This window comes from Euleptes europaea, chromosome 5 (genome assembly GCF_029931775.1).
Source record: "Euleptes europaea isolate rEulEur1 chromosome 5, rEulEur1.hap1, whole genome shotgun sequence".
NCBI classification, from domain to species: domain Eukaryota; kingdom Metazoa; phylum Chordata; class Lepidosauria; order Squamata; family Sphaerodactylidae; genus Euleptes; species Euleptes europaea.
In genome coordinates this window covers 47,881,017-47,902,883 of record NC_079316.1, presented here as the reverse complement: position 1 = coordinate 47,902,883, position 21,867 = coordinate 47,881,017, and the positions used below count along the sequence as shown (strand labels likewise).

The 21,867-nt window shown below is 47.6% G+C and overlaps 1 protein-coding gene across 1 annotated transcript in view; it reads right to left on the bottom strand.

The window, feature by feature from the left end:
- ETV5 (ETS variant transcription factor 5) overlaps positions 1-4,455 on the bottom strand; it is a 44,991-nt gene extending 40,536 nt beyond the window's left edge. Inside the window, exons 1-4 of the mRNA XM_056849520.1 lie at positions 4,322-4,455; positions 4,085-4,172; positions 3,912-3,959; positions 3,771-3,821 (exon numbers count right to left, since the gene is read on the bottom strand). Coding sequence (XP_056705498.1) covers positions 3,771-3,821; positions 3,912-3,959; positions 4,085-4,172; positions 4,322-4,366 — 232 coding nt within the window. The 5' untranslated portion in view covers positions 4,367-4,455. The remainder of the gene's footprint in view (positions 1-3,770; positions 3,822-3,911; positions 3,960-4,084; positions 4,173-4,321) is intronic.
- Positions 4,456-21,867: the final 17,412 nt, after the last annotated feature.

The following is a 21,867-nucleotide window of genomic DNA, read 5'->3' as shown; positions in this document are numbered from 1 at the left end:
TTTAAACGGGGCCCTGTGACCCACAGAACTGCAGCCGTGATTATGTCAGTGGGGGAACATTGGGAACGGTTGTATTTCACCATCGCCCCTATTGTAACCCCTGTGGTGTTAGGGATGAACTGGTTAAGGGGACACAATCCCTCCATTGATTGGGTTAAACGGGTGCTTTCCTTCCCCGAAAACCCCTGTGGGTTGCATGACAAGGAACGGGTACTCAGAACTCCAGCCGCCGCATTGGTAGGGTCCCCCGCCCCAGTCTCTCCTCAATTACCCTCTGAGTACTCGCAGTTTACTGATGTTTTCGATGTTAGAGAGTGCGACGAACTGCCTCCCCACAGAGATACGGACTGTGCCATCGAGATTGTAGGGGACGGCAAACTGTCTAAGGGAAAGGTTTACCCCATGAGCCCTAGTGAAAAGACTGTATTGCGAGACTATCTGGATGTCAACCTGGCGAGGGGTTTCATACGCCCCTCCAAGGCTCCTTATTCCGCCCCAGCTTTCTTTGTAAAGAAAAAGACGGGAGATTTAAGACTGTGTATTGACTTTCGCAGACTGAACGCAGTCACCCAGTCTAATGCTTACCCCCTCCCTCTTATTCCTGACCTTCTAGCACAATTAAAGGAGGGCCGAATCTTCACCAAACTGGACTTGGTAGAAGCCTACCACCGCATTCGCATCAAAGAAGGAGACGAACCCAAAACGGCCTTTTCCAGTTGTTTTGGGATGTTTGAGTACCTGGTCATGCCGTTCGGACTTTCGGGGGCTCCGAGTGTCTTTATGCAATTAATTAATGAAGTTTTGCATGATTTACTGTTTCGGGGGGTGGTGGTATTTCTCGATGACATTCTTATTTACTCTGAGACCATGGAGGAACATGTGCGACTAGTGCGAGAAGTGCTCCAGCGGCTGCGGGAGCACAAACTGTATGCTAAGGTGTCCAAGTGTGAATTCCACCAACCTTCTATTACATTTCTGGGGTATGTGATTTCCCACCAAGGGTTGGAAATGGACCCCGCCAAGGTCCAGGCGGTGCGGGACTGGGAAACCCCCACTACCCGCCGCCAACTTCAACAGTTTTTGGGGTTTGCCAACTTTTACCGGAATTTCATTCCCAACTTTGCCCAAGTTGCGCTTCCCCTCACTGCCCTGTTGCGTACCAAGGACAGGGGGGCTAGCGCCGCACTCCCCTCAGCCCGTCTGCAATGGTCCCCCCAGTGCCAGCAAGCTTTTGAGCGTTTAAAGCTACTCTTTTCGTCCGAACCCGTTTTGGCTCACCCGGATTGCACCAAGCCCTTCGTGGTGCAGGTGGATGCCTCGGATGTAGCCATGGGCGGGGCCCTGTTGCAGAGGGATGAGGGGGGACGGTTGAGGCCATGCGCCTACTTCTCCAAGAAGTTTTCCCAGTCCGAAATCAACTGGGCCATTTGGGAGAAGGAAGCAGCTGCGGTCAAACATGCCCTTACCATATGGAGACACTTCTTGGAGGGGGCCGAGCTGCCATTCGAAGTGTGCACAGATCACAAGAATCTTGAGGCTCTCAAGGGAGCTAGAAAACTCAATGCCAAACAAATTCGGTGGGCCCAATTTTTTGCAAAATTCCGGTTCACCCTCAAACATGTCCCTGGCAAAGAAAATGCCCTAGCTGATGCTTTGTCACGACTTCCCCAGTATCGCAACGATTTCGATCGCCCCGTCGACTCCCTGTTCACTCCCGAACAGCGAGGGGAAGTCCCTGGCTTGGCCGTCACCACCCGATCCCAAGCCCGCCAACCGGAGACCCCCCCTACGCTCAAAGGTATCCCGGAAGCATTCCAACAGCGACTCCGGGACGCCTCCTTACAGGAGGAGGAGCACCATCTCCTCCCCACTGGCTTGGAACGAACCAACACTTGGTGGGTGCAAGGGGGGAAACTATATGTCCCATCTTCCCTTCGCAAAGAAGTGTTGGGACTTGTACATGGGGCCAGGCTAGCGGGTCATTTTGGTTTCGTAAAAACGCTTCACCTGGTTCGAAGGCAATTCTGGTGGCCCGGTATGAGATCTGATGTGGAGTTGTATGTGCGCAGCTGCCCCACCTGCGCCACAGCCAAGAAACGGATGGGAAAACCCCCGGGGCTTCTCAAGCCGCTTGAGAACCCCTCCCGTCCCTGGGAAGTCATCGCCATGGATTTTATCACCGACCTACCTCCGAGTCGGGGGAAAACGGTTCTCTGGGTTATCACAGACCTCTTTTCCAAACAGGTTCATTTCGTTCCATGTGCAGGTCTTCCTTCAGCCCAGGGCTTAGCTAAACTGTTCATCACGCACGTCCTCAGGCTACACTCGATCCCGAGGAAGGTCCTCTCCGACCGGGGGGTCCAGTTTGTTGCCAAATTCTGGCGGGCTTTCCTAAAGTTAATGGGAGTGGAGGAACAGGGCCTTTCTTCCGCCTATCACCCCCAAACGGATGGTCAAACAGAACGTGTAAATGCGGTAGTAGAATGTTATTTGCGTTGCTATGTAAATTTCCACCAGGACGACTGGGTCGACCTGCTGCCATTTGCCGAATATGCGTACAACAATGCGCCTCATTCCTCTACCGGCTTTAGTCCCTTCCAAGTTATATACGGGACGGATTTTGGCCCTTTCGGTTCTGCCCCCGTCTCGCCAGAGCTCCAGTCTACCCCTGATCTTCAGGAGTGGATTCGGGTGGTTAAATCCACCTGGCCATGGTTGCTCAAAAATCTGGAAAGGGCAAAAAGCAAGTACAAGGAACAAGCAGACAAACACCGGTCTCCGGGATGGGAACTCAAGGTGGGGGAGCAAGTCTATCTGTCCACCAAAAACCTCCGCTCTCTTCGCCCCTGCAAAAAACTGAGCGACCGTTATGTAGGACCTTTCCCCATTACCAGAGTAATCAACGAGGTTACCGTGGAACTAAGTCTCCCTAAGACACTCAAGGGAGTTCATCCAGTCTTCCATATAAGCCTCCTCAAACCTTATGTAGCAGCTCCCCAGTTCCACCCCCCTCCCGCTCATGAGATTCCTACCGTGGTAGGAGGGGATACCCATTTGGAAATATCCAAGGTTTTAGATTCCAAATGGAAGAAAGGGAAACTGTTTTACTTTGTTCGCTGGAAAAACCTTGGCTCCGCTCATGACGAATGGGTGGCCGCACCCCACATGGCAGCTCCTCGCTTGGTCCGAGAATTCCACCTCGCTTATCCCGATAAGCCTCGTCCTCCCGGAGGGGGGCCTTAAGGGGGGCAGAATGTGAGGGTCTCTGTCTTTGTGTCTCTGCTTTCCATCACCTGCAGTGTTATCAGTGAACTCGTAAAAGCAGTTCACACCTTCTGGTCTCAGGCGCCAGGCCTGATGGCCCATGTATCTTCCCCCCCGCTGTTCTTCCTGCCAGTACTCCCTCAGGCCGGTGCGGCCTTGGAAGTGTGATAGCCGCACCAGACTTCCTGGGATCCGTCTGATGTTTTGTATTATGCCAAGCTTGTAACTTCCCATAACAATAAGTGTGAACCCCAGTGCCCCAGTGCCCTGGAGTCAATATATTCTGTAAACCCGTATAGCCCCTCACTTGCAACTTTCTACCTGTGCCTGTCTCATCTCCTGAAGGCTTCAATAAATCTATTGTTTCTGTATCAACGTCTGAGCAACTGATTTGGAGAAGCAAACTCAGAGAGGGGGATCTCTCACAGGATCAAAGCATGTTACATATTTTGCAAGACATTTGCAGATTTGACAGCAAGCATATAAAGAAGAGAAGAGTTACTTACAGTTATCGGACTGGAAATCTGGGACAAACTGTTCATCATCGGGAACTTGGGCTACAAAAGAGAAGTGTATGCGCTGTTTTAGGTTCTCTGGTTATCAGAGCACAAAGAGATCGAGACAATAAAATCAACAGGGATATTTACCTTCAGCTAACCAAGCCTCCTGCAGCTGGCTAAGGTCTTGAAACAATTCTGAAAAAGCAAAGAAAAACCATTTAAGCGACCCCTCTGCATACATGAAAGGCTGCACATCTTGGTTAGAAAGGTGGCAACCATGTGTGTGTGTGTGTGTGGGGGGGGGGAAGGGTCTTTATTACCTTCAGAATCATGGGCCAGGTCAGTGTCCTGAAACTTCCGTTTCCTGTCATTCACTGGCCTCCCTCGACACTCTTCTGTGCAAGGTTTCTGGCAGAAGCAAATAAATAAACACAACAGTGCCATTAGTGAAAAGGCATGGTGAACAGAATCAAAACGAACTTCATAGAAAGGGGAGGACACGCAATTTTATGCTAGGAGCTCCGCAGGAAACAAAAGTAGAACCAGGCAAGACCTACCCCGGGGACCAGGAACGGGACTTGCTGATCATAAAAGCCATCCATTGTGCTTGCAGATTCTTCAATATTCTCTTGGATGTTTTTAGCATTGAGCAATTCCAGGGCGAGAAGGCTTTTCAGAATCTAGCTCCGGCAAATTTAAACAGGGGCAGGGGCAGGGGAAGAAGAGAGAAAAATCAAAATATGTCCTGTCTTTAAGCCACTTTTAAAGACTTCATCTCTAACAGAATCTCATGAACACAAACTGTAAACTCTGAGGATTATCTGTTGTGCTTCGCTAACACGTACCAAACATTCATCAACGGAAAAATCAATCCACTGCGGTGGTTTCCCCCTTCCATTAACCTGTTTGCTATGATTGCTCGTGTTCATTCATTAAGTTACTACTGTACTGCCTTATCGTTTTTTTTGTCAGAACACAAAGGCCGCAACCTTTAATCCTTGATGTCACAGAGTTACTATGGAAACAGATGTGACATCATTGAAAACTAATTACAACTGCTTAAGAAGAAACACCGAAAGACCCTGGGCATGGACAGAAAGAGATCACGTTGATCCGAGTACATTTTCTCCCTACATGGTCAAAAGATAAAATATAAATAGCAACAAGTGTGCAGAAAGTGGATTCTATTCTGTGGCTTTTAAAAGAAGAAACTCTGACTGGATCACGGGAGAAGAGCAAACACTGTTTACTCAAAAGTAAGTTCCTTTGGTTTCAGTAGCACTCCCTTCCGAGCAAGCGTGCTGAGGACAGCAGCCTTTCAAGCATCATTGGAAGTAATAGTGTTTTAGCCAACCTCAACTTTTAACTCCCAAGATATTGTAGACCATTGGCTAGAAAGTTTAAACATGCTGTAACAGAATCCACACGTTAGGGTGACACGTGGGCCGGCACGGAATGGAAAAACGCAACTCCCTTGTTCTTCTGATGCAACTCTTGCCGTTCCTCCTAGCAGCCTGCGTGCAGCACAGGAATCAACTCTTATGTGCAAGGAGCCATTGCTTGGCAGGCTGAGCCTACGCACTTTGACTGAGATGCAAACCTCACATAGTTCAACGGGGTTTACTCCAAAACAAAAGAACAGAGGGATGCCATCTAATAAGCGTTACCCTTGAAGTTATGCCCAATAAAGTTTTGTATTGCACAACTTCGAAACAATTGAGAGGTACGCATGCTACATTTTCTAGTTCTACAGAAAAAAAAACACCCAAATCCATGATGCACAAAAAAAGTTTAAATAGGAAGTTTTGTAACATTATTTAAAAGGGAGGATATCTAGTGAACTTCTGCTACCTAGAAGACCAACTGTTGCAAACGACTCCTTAAAAAGCCGTTGGGAGCATCAATGTTCTTAAAAAAAAGGTTACATAAAAACCTCGATTTCTAATTTCCCCTATCGGTTCCGAACAAAAGCTCGGCGATTTAAACAAACAAACAGGCACGATCGTTAAACCCGCGGCGTACGCTTCAGCCGCTGCAGTTCGCGTCCTCCCTTTCCCGTGCCCCTAGGAAAAACCTTTAGCACAGCCAAACAATACATTTACCATCCCTTCCCCCTCCGCGCAAATCTGGCCTAAGTTTTATGAATGGCAGAGGAAGCAACGAGAGCAGGTAGAGTGTAACTAGATCCCCAGCGTAGGGCCCCATTCACAAAAACAAGGCACGCACTTTCCAGCTCCCTCCATTCATGAAACGCCTTCAGATGTGCCCCCACCCCCACAGCCCTGCTCAGAACGCCGCGAAAGAGACTCAGCCCCCGCCCCCGCACTTAATGCTCCATTCACACAAAAAACCAGCTCCATTCATAAAATCGCCCACATTCACAAAAAAAGTCTCGGCAGAGCCAGTGCCTGCAGCAGCCTGTGGCGGCGCGACTGTGCAACTCTATGCCGTAGCTGTACACTCAATGCAATCCCCAGGCACCCTGCAGCCCCCCAAACCCACCCCTTTCCCGCACCTCAGGACTGCCTCTGTTACTTTCCGCTGCCCCAGATCTGCTCAATGCCCTCCTCGCAGCATCTGCATCCCGAGCCCGGCACCTTGCGCCTCAAGCACCTGCACCCCCCGCAGGCGGCCTCCCGCCACCGACCCGATCCCACAGCCACGCGCGCCCCTTGCTCCATACCCCCCATCGCGAGCCCCCCAGATTTTGGCCCCGCAGGCTGGACGGCCTCGCCCCTCCTCACCTGGTCATAGAACCGGCGCTCTGCAATCGCTAGGAGCCCAGCGTCTTCTTTGGGTTGCTGCCGGAGCCCCCGAGCGGCCTCCAGAGCCCGCCCCGCCCTGTCCCTATTGGCCTGCAGCCCTGCCAGAGGCTGTCGATCACGGCTTGTTTACCGTACCAGGCACCCAATGGCGCTCGGATGTTACAACGCCTCCTGGTTTTGATTGGGCGCGGCTGCCCAGCAGCACATTCTAAGCCCGCCTCCTCTCAACGATGAAGGGGCCAATTTTTTTTTTCTTTGCGGGAACAGAACCAACCACGGGCAGTCTGATTTACATACTTTTCCGAGGAGGGTTTTCATTCATAAGAAGGATCGCGTTCCGAGAGCGAGGCAGCCGCGGAGAAGATTTAAAGGGAACGCGATGGGATGGGCCTTTTATTTTTATTTTTTTGCCAGCGGCTTTACGGTGCGCGCGTTGGCTCCTCTGCAGCTTCTAAGCCTGTGCCCAATCTCTCCTTTTATGCACAGGTCTTGCCCGAGCTCGTGGCCGCAGGCAGGCAGGCAGGCCGGCCCCATTGCGCCCTGAGACAGCAGTAACTTCGAGCTCTTGAGCCCGGGGAAGGTCGCGCTGGAGCTGACAATCTCAGCGGCGCGGTTGTTAGCCCCAGATATCCGAAATGCGGAATGAAAACAGGGAGCGAATGCCCAGGCCGAGGCACCTTTGGGTTGCAGTGGGAAAATGGCAGGAAGCAAAATTCTGCGGTTTGGAAAGGGTTTCATTTCATTTGCATACTGTAAACTGCAAACGTTGCTCTCTGACTTGCATCCAGCCTCCCCCCCCGCCCGTTTTGTGAAAAGCAACATTCGTAGGCGCATCTAATTCTGCAGCGGACGGGCTTGCCCGAGCTGCTGCGGGTCGCCGCAGCCTTCGAGCCAACTTCTAAGTGAGAGCTGGCCGATCCTACGCATTCTTCTCCAGAATAAGCTACCCGGAGTTCAGTGGGACCCTTGGGCTGCAGCCCACTGCATATTTAGTTGGGAATGAGTGGACTGAATAAGGAAGACTACTTTTTGAGTTAATGTGCAACGGGTCACGCTGCGGAGCTGGAGAAAGCCTATGCACGTTCGTCTTTTAGTTAGGAGTAAACCTGCAAGCTCCAGCTGCGTACGTTTTCCTTTCCGCTGCTTTGCCTTTGCAAGGGGCGCTTGCTAAGTGGGATCCTAATTCCCCAGCAAGTTTCCATATTTTGCGTTGCCAGCAAATAATAGTTGTTGGGCCAGTTTTCTGCCTGGGAATGGGAGAGGGCTGACAAGAAAGGAGATTATTTCCCCCTTCATAGGAGTGTCTTTCTGGGGGACTGAGAGCACCAAACAACGACAAAGCAGCCTAAAAACAATGAGTGAAGACTTACGGAAATGCAGTGAGAAAAGATCCTTATACATACTTAATGATTATATAACTCGTCTGCATATTCAAAGTGGTTTGCATTCATTGCTTTATAATAATTCTTACAACATCCCTATTATCCCCATACATCTGATGAGCAGGGCCAGATTAAGACATGTCCAGGCCCTAAGAGCTATGTTAAATTTAAGAGGCCCCAGAGCATTACCAAAAATAAAAGGATAAGGTAGTAGATTTTAATTAATTTTTTTATATTTAAAGGTCCCTCACAATCGAAGACCTTAAACTGTGCCTTACTTAGAATCATAGAGTTGGAAGGGACCACTAGGGTAATCTAGTCCAACCCCCTGCACAATGCAGGAATTTCACAACTACCTCCCCCACACACCCCTACTCCATGCCCAGAAGATGGCCAAGATGTCCTCCCTCTCATGAACTGCCTAAGGTCATAGAATCAGCATTGCTGACAGATGGCCATCTAACCTCTGCTTTAAAACCTCCAGGGAAGGAGAGCTTACCACCTCCCTAGTAAGCCTGTTCCACTGAAGAACCACTCTAACTGTTAGTTACTATGTACCTATTTCGAATAGTTACTGTTAGTTACTATATGTACCTATTTAGAATATTTCTGTGCTGCCTCTTCCGAGCCCTGCTCTGCTTGAGGTGGCTTACAGTAAAAAACCACAATATTAAAACACAAGTGATAAAAATGCATGTCTTATTACACGTTATGTTTAATATGTGATCCCAATTGGGACTTGCAGGAGGACACCAGTTGCGAGTTCCCTGTGGCAACTCAATTTAGAAGCACCACAGGGGCATGATTCTGGTCGGGACTGTGGTGGGAGGGGAGGAAGGACTCGTGGCTTCCCTCCCGTCCCATTTTCCTGACCCAGAACAGCCGTGGGGGTGTCATTTGCCCTATCAGGGGTTGCGCATGCAAACATTCAGTGCATATGCAGCCACCTGATGAGGCAAATAAGGCCCCTTGGGGCCATTTGGGGTTGGGAAAATGGGACAGGGTGAAGATTGGTCCTTCTTCCATGTGAACTGTGGTAGTAATCTGAATTGGGCCCCTGCAGTGCTGCTATACTGAGTGGCCACAAGGAATTTGCAGTTGCCCTATAACTGCAAGTCCCGGTGGCAATCGCATGTAAAATGTAATGTCTTGTTTGGGCCTTGGCTTATGCACAAATCTGGCTCTGACAATGAGATTGTGGCAGAGACAGAGAAGCTTGCCTAAGTCTGCCTGATGGAGATCATGGCAGAGGCAAGATTCAAACTGCAGTCTTCCTAATTTGTAGTTGACAGAGCTATCCTAAGCAGTTACACCCTTCTAAGCCCATTGAAGTAAATGGCATTACAATGGTGCAACTCTGTTTAGGATGTCAGTCTTTCATTGTGGTATGCCAGACATATAAATTAAAAGAGAACAAAGCAAGAAATGTATCTCTTTAGCTCCATGTAGACTACATGAATGCAGCTAATGGTCATGGATGCTACTAATATTTATTTTATTCTGCCCTTTGTAAGCCACATATTGGTGCCTGTCCTACCTGTGTTAGGGTGGGACATATGCCTCAATAAAGAAGAGTGTGATGGCTGCTTAAACTCCCCGCAAGCCGTGCTTAGTTCATTAGTCCACACAAGCCTTGCTTAATTTCTAGAAAAGTGGAGGCATGGGCTCAATTTTTTCTGGAAATTCTACTTAACTTTTTTTTTAATTAGAGTTTTTCTGTTCATAACTACAACATCTTGAGAGAGAAGATGGGAAAAATTATTACAAATCAAGATGGGGTGGGTGGGTTAGAAATACCGAGAATCGATTTAAGAACGATACATACTAAGGTCAGAATAGTGCCACAAATTTCAATCAAGTGTTGAGATATTCGATTGTGGTTCTGGAAACAGCCCCTTCTAAATTGGCAGTTTTCCTTGTCTTATCCCTACTGAGTGAGGATTCCCTGTATTTACTCAGTGTTAAAGGAGATGTACTTTGTACCTGCTCAAGAACACTTTCATCTAGTCTTACTTCACGTGGTCCAGGGTTAAGCCCTGGAATTTAAAAGCAGATACCAGGACCAGACCCTGTAAAGCAGAACAGTGAACAGGGGAAACTGCTGATTGTTTCACCGGGGAGTGTCTGCTCCAGGGGATCAGTAATGCGGAAACTGCAGCTGGGCCAATTATTGTTGGGAGCTAAACTGACATCTTGCCAGCTTTAAAACAGCAACTTTGGCTGCCAGTTTGTTCTGAAGTTCAGTGGAGGGTGTGGATTATGAGCTTCGCAGCCCTTCGCAGCCTTGGACTCATGTCTTGCTGTATGTCTCCACCAATCCTCAGGTTGCCACCTACCAGTTTTTCCCCTGCTTTGGGGAGACTGTGTGGGATCACCTAGGGGGCCTGTGCCTTCTCCATGGTAGCTCCCACCCTATGGAACAGGCTCCCTGAGCAAACGAGAGGTGGTCATCTCTAGAGGGGTTTGAGGGAGGCCCTGCATGCCTTCTCTGTTTGTGAGGCTTTTTTAATGGGATGTAGGCTGCCAACAGGTTTTTTTTTTAAGGAAGAGTGGGCTAGATGAGGTTTTTGTTGTGTTTTGTATTTTTTTAAAATTGAATTTGTAAGCTGCCTTGAATTATGGGGAAAGTGGAGTATAAGTATTTAAATAACTGACTAAGTGAATAACAGCTATTTGAGATTTGTCAACCATATACTGCTTTGCCCGCAGGGTGAGACAGAAAGCAGACTGCAGTCCGCCCATGGATCTCCGGCTAATGATTTGTGGGACAGTGCCTAGAGCCTTCTAGTTCCTGTCTGTGCCAAGAAAAGGCAAGGATCTCGCTTTTCCTGTCTAGCAGATGTTGCTGCCACCACATGCTGCAACTGCTCTCTGGCCATTGCTTTGTTTTGGCTAGGAGGCAGGAGGCATGGCTGTCCAGACAGAGTGATGGGGTAAGTGACTCCTGCACCCATTCCCATCTTTGTTTCAGAGGGAGGGAGCAGAAGAGGGAGGGTCATGGCTCAGCATCAGAGCATCTATTTGGTGTGCAAGAAGGTCCAAGGTTCATTCCCCGGCGTCTCCAGGTAAGGGGACCAGGTAACAGGCAATGGGAAGACCTCTACTTGAGACCCTGGCAAGCCACAGCCAGTCAGAGTAGACAAATTGGCCTTGATAGACTGAGGCTCTGACTTGGCATAAGGCAGCTTTGTGCACGTGTTCAAGAGATTCCTGGCAAATGGAATGTGTGTGCTCAGGTATGGTCCTATGATGGTTTTAAAGAAAGATTAGACAGATTCAAGAAATCAGTGCTTGTCAGTAGTTATTAGTCATAATAGCCGAAGGTGGAATGTGTTCAGAGGCAGTTTAACTCTGACTGAGTACAAGCAACTGAGAATACTTGCAAGCATCCCAGAATCATCTGGCTGAGTCTAGGGTTGTCAATCTCCTGGAACTACAACTGAACTTCCGATGACAGAGGTAATTTACCCTGGAGAATATGGCTGCTTCACTCCCTAAACCCCACCCTCCCCAGGATCCACCCCCAGAATCTTCAGGAATTTCCTAACCTAGAGTCGGCAGCCCTAGCTGGATCACTGTGGGAGATAGAATGCTGCTCCGAATGGTCTTATCCAACAAGCGAACCACTGAACACAGTTTATGTTTGTCAGGATATCCTGAGTAGATACTCTTTCTTAACAAGTTCATTACACACCAGTGGACTGCGGTGGTTCTAGTTTTAAAAAGCAGTACACCCTACAAACCTGAGGTCAGCCCATATCTGCTCTCATGTTATTCCTGGCCACATCCTTTCCAGAAACTGCTACCTACCCGTATCAAGATGAGAGTGACGAGAGTCCGAGGGCCACTTCACATGACCAGCTGGATGTGGTGCACGTCTGCATTGTGTAAATCTGGGCTGGGTAGAACTTGTGGTGTAATGATTGCTTGATTAGTTGGTCCCTGAGCATCATTTGCAAGTCAACCCACATACAGGACAGATAGCGTAGCTGTGGCATAGTCAAATGAGCAGCCAGTTGTGCCTGCAGTGAAGCAATCACACCACTACTTCTGCGTGAGCACAACTCAAACCAGATCTATGCATTCTCACCACACCTGTTTGGTCAAGTAAGTTGACCTCCATTGTGCAATGCTGGACTTTCCCCTTCTGCAAACACCTTCTCTTTCAGGTGATGGATGGCAGTCTGGTTCACTAGAACTGGGCAATTGTCTCTCTTTCTCTGCATCTACTGAGAGTGACTGTCTTGACTCTGGCTGAGAATCATCAGAAGAGGCGTTCTGGAGGAATCAGGAACATTGCCTGAGGAACAGCAGAGAAGTCACAGTGACCCCTGCACTGTAGCAGCCCCCTTACACCCAGGGGCCACTCTCAAGGAGCTTGCTGTTGAGGTTCCACTACCAGAACCTCCAGCTGCCCTCCCAGATCCTGGGACAGTTATGCATCAGTCAGCCATGAACACATAAACACATGAAGCTGTCTTATACTGAATCAGACCCTTGGTCCATCAAAGTCAGTATTGTCTACTCAGACCGGCAGCGGCTCTCCAGGGTCTCAGGCAGAGGTCTTCCACATCATCTACTTGCCTAATCCCTTTAACTGGAGATGCCAGGGATTGAATCTGGGACCTTCTGCATGCCAAGCAGATGCTCTACCAGTGAGCCACGGCTCCTTCAGCCATACTGGAGGAGGGCCTGGACCAGTAGCTCTCCAGGATTGTCCCCCACCTGGCAGAAACAGCAGAAGCAGCCGAGAGAAGACACAGTGCCAGGCTAGCAGCCGATAAGCAAGACCAATGTTTCAGCTGACTTCATCCCCTGCAGGAGTCTAGCCCCATTAGGACCCAGCTGGGTGGATTCCAGGACAGCTGGGGTTGTTTATCCCCCCAGCATATTTCAGCTGAGGGAGAGGAAGGGAGCTTTGCTGGATTAACTGGTTTGCAAGGCCGCTAGCCTCGTGCTCCTTACCTTGCCCTCTCCTGCACCCCAGACCTTACAAGACTGTAGTCCGTAGGGTCTCTCCCTACTAGTGGGCTGGGAAGCCTGAGGCCAGGATTGTATCCTTTGGAACAGAGTATGTTGTTACCAAGGGTTTGGGCTGCATTCTCAGTTTGCAGGGCCAGCTGGTTTATGAAATGTCACTGTTCATAATGCATTTTAAAAAAATTATTCTCATTTTAAGAGGATGATAAACAGTCAGCTGATATCGGCATAGCTAATCTGTAGCAAAATTTGGGTCTTGGCCAGTTCTAACTCATGCTTTGGTGTCAGCTGTTGCTTCCAGAAAGATATGCTGGTTGAAAGACAAACAGATTTTTTCAGGTTTTTCTTTATTATGGAAGGGATCAGTTTTTTTCTTACTTTAGGCTTATCTTTGATTGCGCACATTCCCTGGAATTATTTAAATGTGACTGGTTTTGAACTAATGGTGGACACCCTCTGAGATGACATCTTAGAGAGGGGTGTGCAATGTTGTTTAGTCTCTGGATACTTTGGGAATGTTGGGAATAGGGAATGCTAGCCACCACAAAATGGTTGCTACAGGAAAGTGGGGGGGGGGGGAAGGAAAGCATGAAATGGCTGCCATGGAGTGCTGGGGCTAATCACAAAATGTTGAGAGGTTGCAGGCCAGGCATCCCTCTAGCATGGAGGCAGCTGTTTCTGAATGGGTACTTCCTGCAGACAAGAAGGTGATGCCTGCAGGATTCTTCTGAAACTCCTCCGGCTTCAATGAGGTAAAGAAGAATCCAGAAATGGCTCTGAGCTTTAGGGAAAGGTATACTTTGTAAAAGATACAAATGGGTGCCAGGAAACCTATCAGTGGGTACCATGGTGTCTCCCAGCACCACATTGGGGATCACTATCTTAGAGAGACAGGGTGCATCTCTTTTTGGCCACCAAAAAAGCCAAGCTGCCATTGACATTAAATGATGGTTGTGCATCAGGGTTATTATCCCACACATCTGAGTGGGTACCGGCAGAAGCTATCCTTTGATTCACTCTAGGTTCCATGGCAACACTGCTGGATTATCATAATATCTGATGAGGAGACAAGGACTTTAAAAAAAAGAAGAACGGTTTCAGCTGGAAGTGTTGTTATGGGAGCATGACAATGCAGAAACTCTCTATAAAAAGGGTATAGATATAGTTGGGCAGATTTTATATATCTATATCTGCCCAACTTGTGACCCTCCAAGTTTAGCCCATCTGCTGGTTACTGTGGCCTGCAAGGTGTGGAGCAATCTCTGTGCCAGGCAGGCCTCAGAACCATATTTTCTGGTGAATCCTACTGGATCGCCTGACATAGATGGCTTGGTAGATCACAACAGCAGCGTATTTTGTCTTAGGATCTTATGTCAGATGACTTCTCAGCTACCAAAAGCTGTAGATCCTCAGAATATTAGCTGGGTTAGCACTGAAATTAAAGGGAATGACTTCCTATCCCCACCAGTTCACAAAGCCCATGGGAGAGCTATGGCCTTCACTTGTGCTGCTGCTCCTGGCACTCAGGTCAAAAAGAAACCATGCTAAGGAAGGGGTACTAGGCATTTGCTCCCCCACTGGAAGTGGATCTAGCACTTTATTTTCATTGCAGCTATATATAATATTGAAGTAGAGATGCCAGCCTCCAGCTGTGGCCTCGAATTCTTCTGGAATTACAACTGATCTCCAGACTGCAGAAAAGGCAGCTTCAGAGGGTGAACTCTATGGCATCACATCACTGATGATTTCCCATTTTCCCCAAACTCAGCCATCCTCAGACTCCACCCCCAAATCCCATGGAACTTCCCTACCTGGAGTTGGCAACCCTATTGCCACTCTCATTTTATAAAAGTGCCTTGTAGTTCAGCCTTACACACAGTTGCACCCTACTAAGTCACTGGTTTTAGACGGGTGTGACTCTGTTTAGGATTGTACTCCAGGTCACTCCTCATACATAATGCCAGCAGCACAAATGATTGTACGGCCTGACTTCTGGCTGTTAACCAAGAGGATATGTTCTGTCTGGATCCTCTAAAATTTGGACCGATGGGGGCCTGGCTGGTCAGTAGAGCATCAGATTTTTCTTGGGACATCTGGATGGCCACTGTGCAAAGCAGGATGCTGGACTAGATGGTTCTTTGGTCTGATCCAGCACAGCTGCTTTTCTGTTCTTATGTAATTGTCAGGATGTAATATTAATTGTACAGTACCAGATTTTGCTTGTGTGGAGGACCACATACACCCCGGCCCGCCTGATTTATGAGCTGGATGGGGGGATGGGGAAACTCTTTGAAATAATTATTTTCCCTTCATGTTATACTTGTCTGCTGAAGCTTTGCAGACTCTCTTGGAAAGAGGGGAGAACAACTTTGACTAAATTTAGCTCCTTCTCAAAAAAAATCATAGGCTCTAAATTTAACACAATACCTTTCACATAGAGCTTTTTCTTTGGTTTTGGTGGCGCATGAGTTCTTGCCTGCTGCCGCTTTTTTATTTTTGTTCTCTAGGAGGAAAGGCACTGATTATTTTTATCTGAAGCTTTGATTTATTCAGTGACTTAAATCATATGCATTAAAAAATGAAAGTATAGGGATGATGCCCGTCTAAGGTGACGTCTATGGCTGTCTTCACTGACCTCGTCTTTGGACTTCAGCTGTGTCCAGAGCACAAAGAGAAAGAAATTCACATGATTCTGAGATGGTGATGAATCCAGTCTTGTACAAAATCCTCTCTTCTGCAGCATCACCATTGTCTGGAGAAAGACTATTAATGTGTGTCTAAAGACCAGAGAACAGAGTAAGATGCTTCATAGCATCTTTTTATTTACTTACCCAACCTTTTGGAGCTTGTGGGCACCTTTGGAATTCTAACACACAGTGGTGGGCGCAACCACAAAATGGCTGCCACAGAAGGTGGAGCCAACCACATAATGGCTGCCACAGAAGGTGGAAGCACACACACAGAGGAAGCCCAAGTGCTGGGGAGAAGAGGGGTAATTTTAAAAATACCATTGGGAAAGAGGAGTATAACACAGTGAACAAGGATTTGACCCCAGGACTCGCAAGTCCTAGTAGGCCAGCATTCTAGCCCACCGGTCCCCAACATAGTGCCTGTGGGTGCCAGAGTGCCCATCAACACCTTTCCTGGTGCCCACTGTTTCTAGAAAGTGGGTGGGGCACTTGTCCAGTAGGACTTCTGATTGGTTCTGATTGGCCACCGGAGATCCAATTGGTGAACAAATTAAAATAACGTTGTTTAATTGACACTACTACCACAGTGCTGGTTTCATTCTCTCTCACTTCTCTTTCTCAGTGGTATTTTTGGGACTATATTTGGACTATATATGTGTTGGACTATATATTTGGGGGACCCAGATGTGAATCTCCAGTCTGGTCACTGGGTGACCTTGGGCCCGTCACACACTCTCACCTAACTCACAGGGTGGTTGTTGTGAGGATAAAATGGAGCTGGAGAGAACAATATTTCAAACCTCTTCTACTCCCCACTGTGGAGAAAATCAAGGTGTAAATAGCTACATAAATACATTCACCCATGAAACTTAATGAGTGACCTTGGGCCAGTTTTGAAACCTAACTCACATGGTTGTGAGAGTAAGAAGGGAGAGGGTAAAACCCTGAATGCTGCTGTGAGGCCTTTAAAAGATAAGGAGTTAATAACTTATAAGGACTGGGATCTACAAAAAGGAGGATAGACTGCATAAAATGTTCTCAGTGGTTACAGCAACAAAAATGTATTATGGTGCATATAGTTTTGTGAGCCTCCAGACATAACATACCCACCGTGTACATTAGTGAACAATTCAATTTTGAACCTGATGAAAGTTAAAAAGTGGATGAAATCAATATTGCTGTTATAAAGCAGGAGGAAACCTTTTGTTATACAGGGATGTGGGCTCTAAAAATAGCACGAACATTTAGAGGATGGCAGGAAGGAAGGGTGCTAAATATGAGGACTAGAATAGGACTGGAATAGGCACTTGAGGTTTTTAATTAAAAAACAACAACAAGATTACTTGATTGAGACCTGATTGAGAGTTATAGAAAGTTGCAGAGAGGGCAGACAAAGAGAAATATCCAGTCCTAGGATAATACTAATTTGGAGTCATCCAATGAATCTGCTTGACAATAGGGCCAAAGCTGACAAAAAAGCAATATTTATTTATTGTTTCAATTTAATACCCCGCTCTCCCCGGCCAAGACTGGGCTCAGAGCGGCTATTATTTCATGCCACAAAGAATTAACATATGGAACCCACCATCACAAGATGATGTGATGGCTAACAGCTTGCATGATTCAAGAAAAAGTGAGACAACTTCATGGAGGATAAGTCAGCTATTGAGCTATTCGCCATGAGAGCTAAATGCAGTCTCCAAGGCCAGATGCCGGTGGCAGGCTGTGGTGAGAGAGCTGTTGCCATCATGTTCTCTTTATAGGTGTTTGGGAGTTTGCTGTCCGTGTATGCCTTGCTATCCTGTTATTAAGCAAAGCCCCAATCCACAGAAAGTGACCCCTGAGTCCTGCTGAAATCAATAGGACAAGTCAGTCTCAACTCACTTGTCTCAAATATTTCAACAGGACTTGGATGCAACTTGCTCTGGTTTAGGGAATAAATGAGTTACAGGGGCAGGGTGGTGGGAGAGACATACAGTATACATGTTTATAATTGTATTTATTTGTCATATTTACATCTCACTCTTCCTCCAAGGATCTCAGAGACATGTTAGCTCCATGGGAACTTCATGCAAAAGCTTAGATTGAAAGACTGAGTCTGGGTCTGGTGAGGAGATACTTTATTCCTGGAGTTCTACTGGAGGAGAGGTGTTGTGGGAACAACCACTCCTTCCCCCTCCTCCTCTCACTGTGGAGAAAAAGTATTAAATGAAGTGAAGAACCTACATTTATTTTAATTTGGGATCTCACTATCCCTGCAACACAGGAGTTGCATTCTGACATCATGATACACCATGATTAGAACAAACCTTGGTTAGTTGTGACATCTGAATGCAGGAGGTCCAACAAACTGGAGTTCGTTGGTTGGCATGGAACTATGAAATCAGAACAAGAGGTTGGATCCAGCCAGTTTTTATGCTAGTTTTGACCATCAAAAAGGCTATGCTGGAGATCATAGGACTAACATGGACAAAAGCCATGTGGGACAGAAGCTGTAGTAAGGAGGGAGATTGCACAAGATTGAGAGAAAAAGCTGGCTGGATCCAACCCAGGGTTTGTAGCAGGTTTGTTAACTGTAATTTATATACACTGTGGTTTGTTGTGAAGTATGAATTCACAAACCACAGATTGTTGAATAGCAGCCGCAGAGTCACTAGTACAGTGATGGCGAACCTTTTAGAGACCGAGTGCCCAAACTGCAACCAAAAACCCACTTATTTATTGCCGAGTGCCAATGCGGCAATTTAACCTGAATACCACCCCCAGAGGGGGCCCAGAGGGAGAGGCTAGGGTTGCCAAGTTCCTCTTCGCCATGAGTGGGAGGTTTTTGGGGTGGCGCCTGAGGAGGGCAGGGTTTGGGGAAGGACTTCAGTGCCATAGAGTCCAATTGCCAAAGTGGCAATTTTTTCCAGGGGAACTGATCTCTATTGGTTGGAGATCACCTGTAATAGCAGATCTCCAGCTAGTACCTGGAGATTGGCAACTAGTTCCTTAGTGTTTTCTCTCTACATATCAAGACAAATGGAAAGGTGTTTGGAGGATAGCTTGTGGGCACTTCAAAGGTGGAATAGGACTGCACGCCCCTCCGCCCGCACAGACCCAGAGGGTGCTGGAGAAGCCGCTGGAGGGAAAGAAGGAAGGAAGGAAAGAAGGGAAGGGAGGGGGAAAGGGAAGGAAGGGAGGGAGAGAAAGAAAGAAAGAAAAAGAGAGAGAAAGGGAGAAAGAAATGGAGCAAGGGAGAGAAAGAAAAGGACAGAGGGAGACAGAAAAAGAAAGAGGCCATTTATGCATGGGAGGTTTTGCCTTGGATTTGCCACTCGGTGGGGCGCGGCGGCAGGCTTGTGAGAGGCGAGCAGGGTGGGGCAGAGGGCGCCTCCTTCGCACCCACCGATCAGCCATGCCCCTCCGCCCGCACAGGCCCAGAGGGCGCCGGAGAAGCCGCCAGCCATGCCGAGTGTGGGCGCTCGGCTTTTGTTCCCTGCTCTCCCACCCGCCTGGCTGGCCGCGCACGCTCCAGCGGCAGCAATGGCGGCAGCTTCTGTGGGAGAGTCCGGGGGCCACCGCCAATGATGTCGGAGGTTCCCCACCCCTGGGCTACAGCCTCCCCCATCCGGGGTGGGGCAGAGCCGGAAAGGCCAGCGGCTTGGAGGAACCGTGAATGCCGGCAGAAAGGGCTACGCGTGCCGGAAGTGGCACCCGTGCCATAGGTTCGCCAACACGGCACTAGTATAATGAAGATGTCTTCTCTGCTGGGAGATGGAGAGGAGGCAAGAAGCAGACAAACCAGAATTTGGGCGCAAACCAGAATTTGAATGATACATCTGGTAAACTAACCAGAATTTATTGCACAAATAAAGGTTTACTGTGCCATCTAAATACAGCCAGAACCTGCCAAGAAAGAAAGGAAATCTCAGATTAATGGAAAAATTGGCTAATTGGCAATGTCAAGCATCAGATTTTGTTTTGGTTTTGGCTAGCATTTGTTGCTGTTGATTGCCGTAGATATTAATTGTGCGCTTCATTCTGCCAATGACTTCTGCACATTTTAAAAATGCAGACAATGGCATGAGAGCCCAGAGTGAATAACTTTGCTAGTTAGCTGCAGGATGATAAAGTGGCCGAGCTTACTGTTGGTTCCTTATGAGTGTGATCATGGGCTGCTTTGACGATATGCAGTTCTAATTGTGGGTGTGTGCCTCTAACTGCATTGTGATTCTTTCTCTTGCAAAGTGCTTTAAGCACAGAAGGCAATATAAAACTAGGAAAACTAGATCCTGGTCTCTGCTTTTCACCACTTTTTTGTGTTGATCTCGGTGTTTGCTTTCCAGCACCAGTGCTAGCTAAGGGGTAACATTTTAGCAGAGGATTATCTAGAGATCTTCAGACCCTCTTTCTCACTGTAGTTGTCTTGATAATGAACACTGATGCTAAATTACCCCAGTAAAGCAAAGATACAAGAAAGCTGAAAGTCAAGAGATGTGCTTGCCCTTCACAAGTCATGAGCCGATCGTTTTGCTATTGACAACAGTTCTCAGGGAATTGCTATGATCATGACACAAGGTGCTTAAGTGACAGAATGTGATTTCCACAGAATTTGAGTACACAAAAAAGAGCCACAGAAGTGGCTGCTACTTCTGCTATTATTCCAAAGGCATTCCAGAGTCAGTTGTTGCGAGATTAATTTTATTTGATGTAAAACCACATCAGTTAGAATTTACATATAAACATGGGCTACAGTACACAGTTCACACAACTCCATGCAGGGAACCACGATAAGATCCATGGAAAAGAGGAAGAGCAGTCCACGCTCAAGAGGACATACAGTACATGTCATGGGGTGGGGGGCAGGGTTACTTTGCTTTCTGTATTCACACAATACACTAGGAGGGAAGTGTGCATTCAGTACAGCCTAACAGAGAGATGCTTCGTCTTGCCTTAGAGAAAATGTTGTTTCTGGCTGCATTGAGAGTCCCTTAAGATTTGGTTAGTGAGATGCTAGTGAAAGTACAGTTCGATCCTGTCACTTCTGCTGCAACAGAGGCAAGTTTGTTTGCCACCTGGAGTTTTGTTGGTATTTTGGTTTATTCATTTGCTGAAGGTGTTTTGTGAGATTGTTGGCTTGTTTCTCCAGAGAAAGCTTTCTGGAGATGGACGGACACCCTTTCTCCACCCATCCACTAGGCAGTAAGAATGACAGAAGCACAAGCTGACGTACCCTTAATCCATATGGGTTTCAATAGCAAGGATATGATTTCTGAATGTAAGCCATGAGAGTGATGGGTGCTCAGATTGGGAAAGGCTCCTAGGAATTCAGCCCCACTGTGAACAATGCCGATAGTTAGGTCAGTCAGCCATCCCACATGACACCAGAGCTACTGCATCAGTATTTTACGCAAGTTGGACTGGTTCACACAGGCATGCACATCGCTCGGGCTTTTTCATCACTCGATGACTTGACTCAGCTGAATGTGTGGAACATCTGTGTGGGAAAGCACGGCCTTTGAGTGGAGACTGAAAGACACAAATCTTCTGTCCCAGGTGATCCATCTGTGTTGGCTCATGCTTCATCAGTCACACATGCAAGTATCAGCTGAAGCGGCAGTGATAAGTGGGGATGTGTGAACTGGTCCCTAGCCTGCCAGAGCAGCAGTGTATGAAAGAACAGAATTCCTGTGGAATGGAATTCCTGAACTGAGTAGCAATCCCCCAGAAAACAAGCGGGGAGGGTGTATTGAGCTGGGTCATGCAGGAGCAGGACGTGAAAAGTTAGCTGTGCTGGTCAGCAGTTCTAAGGGGTTTTTACAACAGGACGACCAGGTTTAAAGGGAGCTGTTGCTCATGAAACTGACACAAGCCTAAGGTGGCACATTCCCACACGACAAGAAAACAGGGTAAATAAAGGGGCAGTTTTGACAGAAGCCTACATTCTGGGAAGTCACTTGTCAAGTTAAATTTCCCGCCATCTGTCTAGGCAATATCCCAGCATGCACTTCAGAACACTGAAGCACAAGAAGACCAGGGATGAGAAGAGAGCAATAATGCTGGGTTGGTGATGTACAGGAGGAATCAAGGAAGAAGAATGACAAGCAGGCAGAGAGAGAGAGAGAGAATGAAAATGAGCAAGAAATAAGTATGGTACAGCAGATACAGGAACAGACTACACTTGGAACTATTATCACAATGTTTTTTCTTGAAACCTGCTTTCCTCGCTGTGTTCTATGACAGATTCTCTTTGTAGTTTCCAAAATCCCTTGGCCAAATTCTGTACAGATACCAAAGCAGGAAA